Genomic DNA, 12,998 nt, shown 5'->3' on the forward strand with positions numbered 1-12,998 from the left:
ATTCAGTGGCTAGATACAATTCCAAAGTATTCTCCCCAACACTGACTACAGGTACATGGTGTTATGTTGCAAACTTTTCAAATAAAACATTTTCCAAAAGAGCCTACAAACATAAACAGTCTGTTTTGAGGTATATATAAAGAGAAGTTAACCTTAATGCTATTGTCCACAGGAAAGATATTCAGAGTGTCTAAGAGAGTAGGTTGTTCTAGATGGAACTAGGAGATATTTTAAATACGGAGGTACATTGAAATAAACACATTTGAAAAGGATTTGCACTGACACTGTGGTCTTTTATCGGGCTGTAGCCAGTTAAGTTGTATAATACGGCCGAGCGTGTGCACGGCTTTGAATTTTTCTCTTACACGGACTCATTCACATGGAATCAACTACTATCCATGTGGCCATACCGCCTTTGCTATGCCTGATTCCGTCAGACCTCAGAGGCTAAGCAGGGAGGTGGTTGGAGATGGTTGGTGGTGATTGGAGGTGATTGGAGGTGGTTGGAGGTGATTGGAGGTGATTGGAGGTGGTTGGAGGTGATTGGAGGTGGTTGGAGGTGATTGGAGGTGATTGGAGGTGGTTGGAGGTGATTGGAGGTGGTTGGTGGTGATTGGAGGTGATTGGAGGTGGTTGGAGGTGATTGGAGGTGATTGGAGGTGGTTGGAGATGGTTGGTGGTGATTGGAGGTGATTGGAGGTGGTTGGAGGTGATTGGAGGTGATTGGAGGTGGTTGGAGGTGATTGGAGGTGGTTGGAGGTGATTGGAGGTGGTTGGAGGTGATTGGAGGTGGTTGGTGGTGATTGGAGGTGATTGGAGGTGGTTGGAGGTGATTGGAGGTGATTGGAGGTGGTTGGAGGTGATTGGAGGTGGTTGGAGGTGATTGGAGGTGGTTGGAGGTGATTGGAGGTGATTGGAGGTGGTTGGAGGTGATTGGAGGTGGTTGGAGGTGATTGGAGGTGATTGGAGGTGATGGAGGTGATTGGAGGTGATTGGAGGTGGTTGGAGGTGATTGGAGGTGGTTGGAGGTGATTGGAGGTGATTGGAGGTGGTTGGAGGTGATTGGAGGTGATTGGAGGTGGTTGGAGGTGATTGGAGGTGGTTGGAGGTGATTGGAGGTGATTGGAGGTGATTGGAGGTGGTTGGAGGTGGTTGGAGATGGTTGGTGGTGATTGGAGGTGATTGGAGGTGGTTGGAGGTGATTGGAGGTGGTTGGAGGTGATTGGAGGTGGTTGGAGGTGATTGGAGGTGGTTGGCGGTGGTCGGTGGTGGTTGGAGGTGTTTGTAGGTGGTTGGTGGTGGTTGGTGGTGGTTGGTGGTGGTTAGAGGTGGTTGGCGGTGGTCGGTGGTGGTTGGAGGTGTTTGTAGGTGGTTGGCTGTGGTTGGTGGTGGCACAGACTGGTCGCCTCTCTTACCATCACCGAGTATGGAGTGAATGAATAATGAACGAAATTGTAAAGCAACTTTGAGCATCTGGAAAAGCGCTATATAAGACTAATTATTATTATTATTGTTTACACTCCAGGACCGAAAGCCAACAAGGATGATCCGAGCAGAAGAGGAGATAGATATATATTGGTCGAGTGTCGTGTCCCGTCTGTGTTATTGTATATGCCAGTTATATATTGTTATAACATATTATAACAAAAGGCAAGTTCTAGCTGAAAATCATTGAAAATATTACATTATTTCAAATGCCTTTAGACATAAAGGAGAAGGGGCACTTCTGTCCACACTGAGTTGACTATATTGTTCTTCTGGGAATTGTCCATTTGTTGTTTCTCTTTCGTTCTTGATAATTGCTCCAGAGCAGAAAATCCCCATGACTGTGAACCACCTTGGTTCACTGGGCTCCTCGGTTCAGTCGCTCTCACATTACTCACATTAAATTACATTTTTATCCTCTCTGCAGTGTGCACTGGCTCCCATCAAATTACAAATTGATTATCAAATTTCAGTTTTGACTTTTAGAGCAATAAAATGGTAAGCCTCTCACATACGTGTCTGACCTCCCATATACGTGTCTGACCTGCTGTGAGGTCCGGTTACACCTTTCAGCCCTCGGTCCAGAACCTCTTAAATGTCCCAGTGACCTGCTTTAAAACTGTACCCTCTTTTACCCCAACTTAACCAAGCACGTTTTCTCCTGTTTGGCTTTACCCAAATCCAAAAGCTTCTTGAAAAATAGCATCAAAATAGTAACAAAAATTAAATGGAAAATTGATAAAAACATGACACAAAACATAACAAAAAAGCCACAAAAGAGCAACAGAAAAGTGACAAAAAAGGGATAAAAAAGACAACAACGCGGCAACAATACAAGGAAAAATATTTGTGTAGTTTTGTATATCTTAGCTTTCAAATGAGTTGTTTCTCTGGCCCATAGGCTGTGCGTTTTCAGATTTGGGTAAAGCCGAGCTGGAGAAAATGCATTTCGTTAAGGCGGGGCCGCATGCGGTGCTGAGGTCTGTCTCCTGCTCTCGGGCAGATTGTTCCGGACTGTAACTGCATAGATCTGAAAGACAGCCTCGCCATGTTTAGACATGACTCTGGGACCAGCAGGAGACGGCTGGTTTCAGTATTGGCAAATGAAGAAATCTGTAGCTTTTGTTGTTGTTTCTTGTTCATGAATTTACAAAATGATGTAAAACTCTTTGAAATCTTGAATAAACTTCCACTAACGCCACCTGATACCTTTTAAACCTCTACCCTCAAGTGTGTCGGCAACATCCTCTTGAGTAACACACGTCACCGGTGCCTGTTGGCACATGTCCGGTTTTGCTCTGTGGTCTTTCAGAGAGGTGAGCTCAGAACTTGATGGAAAATGAGGAAGCCCTGACTCTGCAAACGCCTCCTGTGAACTCTACTATGGACAATACACGGAAGGATATTTCCTGAAGACCAGCCAAAAAGAAAACATTGCACTCTATGTTATTTTTATAATAGTCATGTATACGATCATACAACCATCTCAGAATCGACATAGAAAGAATTATCAGGAGACTTTTGAATTTGCTCAAATCCACAACTTTTAACGTTTAACTTTTAATGCACGTGACTTTAGAAAAAGAGGGTTTGAATGATTAGGAAAACCCTGTTTTACGGATAATTCTCAGAGCTTTTGTCTGGAGCACACTTCAATACGAGAGAACAATAAAGGGTATACCGGGGTTTATTTTCCAATACATGTTTTACTTTACCTGTTAGAACAATGCTCTTGGCCAATATTATTTTATTACAAGTTATGTTTTTGATCCAGGACTGTCCCCAGAAAATTGTATTTGTCTACTTGTTCGGTTACTTTGGACATCGATTTTGTTATTTCTAAATACCATTAGTTAAATCATGTAAAGCAAAAACAAACCAAAAAGGTGATAAAGCAAAAACAACTTCGGACCAAGTATTGAACCCTGAGGGTCACTGCATGTATGTTGGAGTTGGAAATCAATAACCAGGAAGCGTTGATCGAGTCAACCAGATTTATTGAACCAGTATGTATGTAACAGTAACAATGTATGTTTCACTTTGTTATGACACAAACGCACTTCACAAAGGGGAAAAGCTCAACTTTACCAGAGCACATGAAGGCAGCATAAATGACAGGAAAGAGAGAGCCAGAAGGAGGTGCACATGCTGAGGGGCAGCGCAATCCTGTTCACTGCGCTCTTATTGGCCGGTGTCATGGTAACCACAGGCGCTGCACTCGTTCTCACCGGCACATCTAGGAAAGGAGACAACAATGTTTGAAAAGGACAAGACGAGCACAGACGGATTGTCAGGGAGAAAAGTACTGACCGCGAAGCATCAGTGTGAAGTTCCTCTGCAGTGAGCCCACTGAGTTGGAGGCATTGCAGGTGTAGTGGCCCTCATATTGGGAGGAGGCAGACTGGATGGTGAAGACACTGTCACTGAACAGAGTGTGTGAGTCTAAGGGAACGCTCCAGCTGTAGTGAGGCCCGGGGTTTCCCTCACTGCTACAGTCCAGCTCAGCAGACTGGCCCTGGACCACGGTCAGGAGCTGTGACTCTGCAGAGACTTCACTGTACGGGGCGTCTGGGAAACACACACAAACTCTAGAGTCAGTAATATTTTGTATCACACAGACGCCGGGTCACGTCCTGTGGCCGAGACCCTGTGACTGTTTCCTAAAAGAGTTGTGAACACACTTGGCGTAAGACTCACAGAGCACGTTGGCAGAGACGTTCTGTGATCTGACCACTGGAGGGGGCTGTGGTCCTTCGGGCCCCAGCTCCAGTCGGGCCTCACACCAGAAGTGGGCCCCGTGGTCCTCTCTATTCATGGTATAGTTCAGACTGAAGCTTTCGTTCACTGGAGTCTTCTGTGAAGTCCTGCTGCTCTGTGCCCCCAGCTCCATGTGGCCCCTGTAAAAGGCCACAGTCATTTTCTGAGCAGGAGCCACGGCCCCCACCTCACACTGCAGAGAGTACAGCCCGCCCTCCATTAGGGGCCCCGAGGGGCCCTCCCAGCTCAGGGACACAGTCTCTGGAGGCTCTGTGGAACACAAGGCTTTAGTCTGTGAAACATGAAGGTCATGATGGAACAAGTCAAGGTCCTTACGGTAAACGGTCACATTCAGATACTCCCGGCAGTCACTGTCAAAGATGAAACAGATGGGCCGGATATTCCACTCTTCAAGACGAGTGACGTTCCATATGACCTGTCTCCCTCTCCTGAAGCTGGCGGAGAGAGGCTCCTCCACTCGCAGGTCATACTCACAGGAACCATTACAGATGGAGCATGTGGCCAAGGCTGGGTCTCCAAACTTCACCACCAGGAGAGACGGAGAGAACTCCGGGAGGTCCGGGCAGTCTGGAATATACAAACATAAATAAGTCTGCAATATACAATACACAAACATCTATAATAGTCTGCAATATACAAACATAAATAAGTCCGCAATCGGCTCTCCAGGGAGAGGCGGAGCACGCACCTGGACCTAGCTCAGAACCTGACGGCCAGTCCATGGGTCCAGTCCCACTGAGTGAGATGAGATCCATCCTTGGCATGATAGCCGCAGCCCACCCGGTGGTGCGTCTGGGGCTCTTGCATATCCGGAAGCTCCAGAGGTTGTTCTGCCAACTCTGTCTGCACCCGAGGCGGAACAGGTGGTCTACAGTGGTCTCGTTCTCCCCAGCAGCTCGGGAAGACCTTGAGTTCTGGCTGGCCCCCAGCCGACTCCAACGGGGAGTGCGCATGGGCTGCACCACATAGAGGTGTTCACAGACGCTCCGCTTGCCGGTTGGGGCGGGACTCTCAGCCAATCCGCTGTGGGCGGGGCCTGGGAGTCACCACCAGCTTACATCAACCTCATGGAGTTGAGAGCAGTGCAGAATGTTTTGCTACACTTCCTTTCCGGTCTAACATGTGTTGGTCAGGTCGAACAACACGACGGTTGTGGCCTACCTGAACAGGTCTCCCAGTGGCGGAAGTCCTGCTGTGGGCGGACTCCCCCTTGGCCTCCCTGAGAGCACGCCATGTGCCCAGAGTTCTCAATGTCGTAGCAGACAGGATATCTCGAGGAGGCCCACTGCACGACGAGTGGAGCCTGTCACCTGAGATCATACCCCAGATTTGGCACAGGTTTGGTCACCCCGTGGCTGACCTTTTCGCCAGTGCAGAGAAGGCACAGTCTCAATGCCCTGGCTGCGGTTATGGTAAGTATTGATAATTTGTTTCTTATTTACTTAATCAGTTATGAGAAAGTGTTACAACTTGACTAACACTCCCAGACTGTTCTACTGTTAAAAAGTGGACTAAACTTAACAAAGAAACAAACACTGCAACAAAAATCATTCCAAACAGATCTCAAAAACAGGGCCATCGGATCCATTGCACTCTCCATAGAACAGGACATCACCCCCCCCCTCCATGAACACTTCTCTCCTCTGCCCAGGGGGGCACTCAGAAAATGGAGGGCTCGTCTTGGAAGAAGCCTGATCCCCTCAGTCATCAGATTTACTTACGAAGCCCCATTGACCGTACTCTACTACTATTATAAATTAGAATGGGGTGTCTGGGTCACATGGCCCTAAAGCTATTGAACAGAAATGATGGATTTTGGCAGATTTTTGCGCATTTTGATTTTTGAAAAAATGTAAAACTCCAAAATGGGGAAACAAAAAGGTGTATGTGGTAGCTAAGGACTAGAACTACTATCACAAATTAGAATGGGGTGTATGGGTCACATGGCCCTAAAGCTATTGAACAGAAATGATTGATTTCGGCAGATTTTTGCACATTTAGATTTTTGAAAAAATGTAAAACCCCAAAATGGGGAAACAAAAAGGTGTATGTTGTAGCCCAGGACTAGAACTGCTATTATAAATTAGAATGGAGTGTCTGGGTCAAATGACGCCAAAGCTATTGAAAGCCTCTTCAACAATGGTTATAAATAATTAATTAATTAATTATATAACACCTGTCACGTTTGGTCTATTTTCCCATATTACTATTTATTTTGATCAGTTTTCAAAGTATTTTTTTAAATTTTTCATGAGATATACATTTTTTAAACCAATGCGATTATCTACGATAGTCATTCATTGACGGTCCCTAAATTCGAATGACCAGAGTTCATAGCGGTGCCTTCGGCGTGTTCCTCCCCAAACATAGACTGAGCGGGTGGGACGCTGTAAAGGGAAGCTCCCGCCGTAGGTGCTGGAGCCGAATATCCAACGTCCAACGTGAAACTAACTTCACCATGGTATAAAGCCAAAATTCCATAATTATTTGAATCCAATTCAGTTCTGCACAAAACTGCGAAAGTTTGAAAAAAATATCAAAACATTTAAATATTTTATAGCAAATTCTGTAAAGGGACTAAAAAAAATGGCTTATTTTCCATATGGCGGTCTGGGGGGTGTTTGGGGGATGTGTGTGTGTATTTTTTATAATCTGTGTATTTTATAAAGAACTGCTTGAAACATGTTTGTAAACAAAACACATGACAATTACCCCCACCATGTGTACAGGCTGCTTCAGTGACCAATAGAACATTTTTAAATTATGTTTTGAAAATGTTGGTCAAAATGCACTTTGTAACAAGAACGTATTCAAATATCTCAAATATGATCAACTGGTCTCAAACTTTGGATCGGGACAGTACAAACACAAATAACCTGCAGCAAATACATGTACACATCACCAAATAAGAAATAACATCCAACAGCAGAACATTACAGCGACAGCAGCTACACAAGGCGCAAACATGACGTGAATGTTTTGAATCTTACCACTCTGAGCACGGCAGGCGGTCAGAGCACACAGCAGGCCGACACGAAGGAGGCACCACAGGAACAGACCGGGAGCGGTGGAGCTCATGGAGGAGCTGGTGGAGGAGCTTATGGAGGAGGTCATGGAGGAGCTCATGGAGGAGCTGGTGGAGGAGCTGGTGGAGGAGCTGATGGCTTACGCTCCAGCAGCAGGTCTATGACACATCTGTACTTTCGGTTTACAAGTGAAGCCACAGCAAGCTCCACACCCTCCTCTCATCTCAACAATATAAACCCGGCAGGGGCATTTCCGAGGTCAGGGAGGAGTTCCTGTGTCCAGTCCAGCCTTCCACAGTCTGTGAGCGCACACTCCCACACATTCCTGCGCCGTATCAGGAGACCTGAAAGTATTTTCCCTTAAAGGTTAATCCCTGTTTACTTCTACTGAGTTACATAAAAATATAAAAACTTGTACATGTTTCTGCAGGACAATAAAAAAGCATTTAAATGTATTCTGCCAAAAGTAAAGCCAAAAAATGTCATTAAAAGCATCACATTTATTCACAGCGCGCATTAAATCCAAGTTTCTCTGATAATAACGACATGGTTTGATCTTCAGCTAAAGAATTCATCAAAAATACTCAAATATTAGCCCGGCCTTAGCCATCTGTAAACTCCAGTCAATTATAATTTCCCTACATGTACGTCTGGGTCTGATTTCAGTGGCCGCGTTACATCGATTGACTTTCTACCAACCATTCAGCGAGCGGGGGAGGCGGGGCTTGTAGGTGACGTCAAGCATTTGCGCCAATTTGCGAGTCAATCCGCTCTGGCTCGGCTCCAAAATATCCAGAAATTAAAACTGAAGCCTTGAAATGTGCAAGGAATATCCCCAAGAGTTATGATAGAGTTATGATAGTGTAATAATAGAGTTATGATATTGTTATGACAGTGTTATGATAGAGTCATGATAGAGTCATGATAGTAGAGTCATGATAGAGTCATAGTGTTATGATAGAGCTATGATAGTGTTATGATAGTGTTATGATAGTGTTATGATAGAGTTATGATAGAGTAATGATAGAGTCATGATAGAGTCATGATAGTAGAGTCATGATAGAGTCATAGTGTTATGATCGAGCTATGATAGTGTTATGATAGAGTTATGATAGAGTAATGATAGAGTCATGATAGAGTCATGATAGTAGAGTCATGATAGAGTCATAGTGTTATGATAGAGCTATGATAGTGTTATGATAGAGTTATGACAGAGTTATGATAGTGTTATGATAGAGTTGTGATAGTGTTATGATAGTGTTTTGATAGAGTTATGATAGAGCTATGATAGTGTTATGATAGAGTTATGACAGAGTTATGATAGTTTTATGATAGAGTTGTGATAGTGTTATGATAGTGTTTTGATAGAGTTATGATAGTGTTATGATAGTGTTTTGATAGAGTTATGAAGTTACGATAGAGTCATGATAGTAGAGTCATGATAGAGTTATGATAGTAGAGTCATGATAGAGTTATGATAGTGTTATGATAGAGCTATGATAGTGTTATGATAGTGTTTTGATAGAGTTATGAAGTTATGATAGAGTATTGATAGAGTCATGATAGAGTCATGATAGTAGAGTCATGATAGAGTTATGATAGTGTTATGATAGAGCTATGATAGTGTTATGATAGTGTTATAATAGAGTTATGATAGAGTTATGATAGAGTTATGATAGAGTTATGATAAAATTATGATAGAGTTATGATAGTGTAGCGTGTGAGGTTAACCTATGCCCTATCGCCATGGTTAGTTACCGCATACCAAGAGATGGGCAAAACCCCCACTTCAAAACCCCGACACCATTTGATGGCATTGGAATTTCTTAAAGAGGAGTATTATGCTTTTTTCTATCTCATATCACCAGTCTATAGCACACTACAATGATGATGAAACCTTTCGTTGGTCTGTAAATGCAGTAAATTGAAATAACTGCCTTGTATAAAATTGCTCTTTAAAAATGGCAGTACTGAATGTCTTGAAATAGGCCCCTGTCTCTTTAAGACGCCCCCTGACCCTTTCCAACACGCCCCCTCCACACGCTGTCTGTAGCATCATCACAACACTCCGCTCGTTTTCTCCACAGTATTCACCTTTCAGATTTTAGCGGTGAACTTTTTTCCCTCATTTTCCGCTTAATGAACGGGCTTTGCGCTCGACCGGAAGTGTCAATACAACGGAAGTGTAGAGACGCAGCAAAAAGAGCAGGGGAGACGGGGCTTGTAGGTGACGTCAAGCATTTGCACCAATTTGCAAGTCAGTCCGTTCTGGCTCGGCTCCCAAATATCCAGAAATTAAAACTAAAGCCTTGAAATGTGCAAGGAATGTCCCCAAGAGTTATGATAGAGTTATGATAGAGTGATGATAGCGTTATGATAGAGCTATGATAGTGTTATGATAGAGTTATGATAAAGTTATAATAGAGTCATGATAGAGTCATGATAATCTTATGATAGAGCTATGATAGTGTTATGATAGTTATGACAGAGTTTTGATAGTGTTAAGATTGTGTTATGATAGAGCTATGATAGTCATGATAGTGTTATGATAGAGCTATTATAGTGTTATGATAGAGTTATGATAGAGGTATGATAAGAGTTATGATAGAGTTATGATAGAGGTATGACAGTGTTATGATAGAGGTATGATAGTGTTATGATAGAGGTATGATAGTGTTATGACAGAGGTATGATAGTGTTATGATAGTCATGATAGTATTATGATCGAGCTATGATTATGTTATTATAGAGTTATGATAGTGATGAGAGTTATGATAGTCATGATAGAGTCATGATAGTGTTATGATAGAGCTATGATAGTGTTATGATAGTGTTATGATAGAGTTAATGGCATCCATAACAGACAATGACTCAAGAACCTTCATTGATGTTTATTAAGAGATTCAAAAAAGAAGATGTATGCACATTCTTTATTTTATTTATGAAATACAAAAGAAACAAGTACGAAACAAGTAAGAAACAAATACAAGTACGGCCCCATGTCTTAGTGGTGAAAGAAAAAAAAGGGGCCATTTTGTTTGAATGAGAATGTTTTTGTCTTTCACTCATTTCCTTTCATTTCCTTTATACATTAGTCTGAAAAACAAACAGAAATGTCTGCAAACTTTATTTTAGGAGGACAAACGTGTCTCCAAAACGTTTCAACAACAAACAGCAACTTTGTAAATATTGAATTCCTTTGAACGCAAGAACAAGGCAACATTTGAATTGATCTTTTGTCAATGAAATGAACACTGGTTCAGAGGATTTGGGATATCTTTACTTAGCTAGTGATTACTGAAAACAAATCTGTAAATGGGAAACAGAAATGCTTTCAAACAATCCAAGACTAGAACTTCAAAGATGAGCTGTGAGAAATCGGGCCCTTGTGGAGCATCCTTATGTCCAGTGTCTGTGCAAGCGTGTTGTCTGGCCTGGTCAGGAGGCCTCAGAGTTCCAGTGTCTCTCGTGGGGTAGGACCTGGCTGAGGCGCAGCACGCAGCTCACGGTGGGCTCGTAGTACACCATGTCTGGCTGCTCCAGTAGAGGGCCCGGCACTGTCCCGCCCACTGCTGGGGCAGCAGGGGCAGCAGGGACGGCAGGAGCTTCGGGGCGGGAGAACAGGGACGCTTTGGGACGTTTCATCAGAGTTCTTTGGGTCACACAGCCCAGATCCATCAGAGCCTATGGGGAGCGGGGAAGTTCAGTTCGATAAGTGTAAGTGCTTCTAGTGTACATAGAGCTGGGTAATATATTGTCTACAAGATATCTCAATTGCTGGGCTGGGGGGGGATAGGGAAAATTTAGAAAGAAATTGGGCAAAGAAAGGCAGTGGGGAAGTAGAATTGTGCGTTTTGGAGAATGTTTAGGGCAATTATCTCTTTGAGCGACAAAGTGATGTTTGCAGCACATTTTTGCATTAGCCTTTTTGGTAAAAACATGTGTCCTCCTACCTGCAGTAGCTCCAGCGTGGCCCGGGGCTGCAGCACGTCTCTGTAGTGCTGCAGTAGGGCCTCTTGAGTGAGCCCGGGCACAGACATGACATGGTACAGCAGGGCCTCCAGCATGCCTTTACACACCAGCCTGTTCAGCTTCCCATCCACCATCCTCCATGGACGGGCTACGAAGCTCACGCTGTCCCCAGGAGATACTCTAGACACACACACAAGCAACATCAGAGAGAGGGACACACAATGAAGGAACATGAACAGAAAGAACAGGAGGAAACAAACACGCTGCACATTAAAGTGAGCCAAGGTGGATCTGTTTACGCTTACACATGTGCATCGACCTACTACGCAGTACGCACAGCACCGGAGAACCCAATCCAAAAGCTTCAGCTTGCTCTGTGCTCAGACATCAGCGCTGACAGGAGGAGCGAGGCAGTGGGACACTTGAGGAAGCCAGAGACAGGAGACAAAGAACAGCCTGTCACCCTGTCACTGTCTGACACAGACTGTTCGGAGCACAGCTGCCCGACGCTGGAGTATAACCAGCCAAGAGTCAAATTAACATTTCACTTAAAGAAATGTGTGTCTCCAGCTGCTCTGAAAGTAACACTTGTCTTTTAATTAACATGAAACTTAATTAAATATGTTGATATGTAAGAACAAGGGGTTACTCAGATTTCCATTTTTTAACTTGGTTTCAGTGGCATCAAGTGGTCCCATGTAAAGCGCTTGGTGACCAGCTCTGGGAAACATACTATACAAATAAAGCCCTTTCCTTTTAATATTGAGGAAATGTTTGTCATTATCCAGAGTGAAACAAGTCCTGTACCGACATGGGCTGAGAGGGAACTCTGCAGGAAGAAGCTCTGACTCCAAAAGAAACATGAAAAAGACAGATTGGAGTTTGCAAATAAAAAAGGATAAAGATTTTTTTGAGATATATCCTGTGGCCTGATGGGAAAAAATAATATTTTTTTGGCCATAATGACCATCGTCACCTTTGGAGGGAAAAAGGTGGTGTACAAATGTGTCTCAGGTACACCAGTTCTGTTTGGACGAATGGACCAAAACTCCTGCCAGCTATTGTGAGAAGCTTGTGGAAGGAAATCCAAACGTTAGACCCAAAATATACAGTTTAAAGGCAATGCTACCAAATATTAATTAAATGTATGGAAACTTTTGAATTCAAATTCTACTTAACCTAAGAAAAAAAGTTAATTCTGGTCTGAGAAAAAAAATTCAAATGTGTCTTTTTACAAAGTATATGGCCAAAGTGCTGGCCCGCCTTTAAACGTAAATTTATACACAAACGATTGCCATACATGATGAGGGGCCTGGTTCATGGAGGTGCAGCAGAGCGGCTCATGTGTGTCGGCAAATTGAGACAAATTAATAGCGCAATATAAAAATTGCCAGCGTTAAAATTGATTTGCGCTAACGCGGTAATAATGCAATATTTTGGACAGCACTAATATACAATACATGGCTCACGATGACGATATGCTTACGATACACTGATACTGTAATAAGAGATATATATCATTCATCATTTACATTTGTTTTCATGTGCTTTGTACCCCTTTTTCTTAAATGAATAAACTATCCCTGACTTACACTCTGAAAATTGGTCCATTGATCTGTCAGTGATTTCATTTACATGAAACCACAGTCCTGTTTCAAAAGGAATAAATCAACACCAAATGAATCTTGTAATTATAAAACTATAATTAAGTCATATTTGGGTGACAGTGTCTGGTCC

The 12,998-nt window shown here is 43.3% G+C and overlaps 2 protein-coding genes across 2 annotated transcripts in view; both read right to left on the bottom strand.

The window, feature by feature from the left end:
* Window positions 1–3,521: 3,521 nt before the first annotated feature.
* Window positions 3,522–7,517, bottom strand: LOC306960268 (vascular cell adhesion protein 1-like). Its single transcript, XM_079552646.1, has 5 exons — window positions 7,254–7,517; window positions 4,579–4,830; window positions 4,183–4,512; window positions 3,796–4,053; window positions 3,522–3,721 (listed from the first exon to the last, which is right to left on the bottom strand). Exons 1-5 carry the CDS (start codon window positions 7,387–7,389, stop codon window positions 3,570–3,572), a joined length of 1,128 nt encoding a protein of 375 aa, XP_079408772.1. The 5' UTR covers window positions 7,390–7,517; the 3' UTR covers window positions 3,522–3,569.
* Window positions 7,518–10,613: 3,096 nt separating this feature from the next.
* Window positions 10,614–12,998, bottom strand: part of gtf3c1 (general transcription factor IIIC subunit 1) — a 65,224-nt gene continuing 62,839 nt past the window's right edge. The window contains exons 40-41 of the mRNA XM_079553618.1: window positions 11,243–11,441; window positions 10,614–10,973 (exon numbers count right to left, since the gene is read on the bottom strand). Of these exons, the coding sequence (XP_079409744.1) occupies window positions 10,728–10,973; window positions 11,243–11,441 (445 nt within the window). The 3' untranslated portion in view covers window positions 10,614–10,727. The remainder of the gene's footprint in view (window positions 10,974–11,242; window positions 11,442–12,998) is intronic.

Source organism: Gobius niger, assembly GCF_951799975.1.
Source record: "Gobius niger genome assembly, chromosome: 3".
In the NCBI taxonomy this organism is placed as follows: Eukaryota; Metazoa; Chordata; class Actinopteri; order Gobiiformes; family Gobiidae; genus Gobius; species Gobius niger.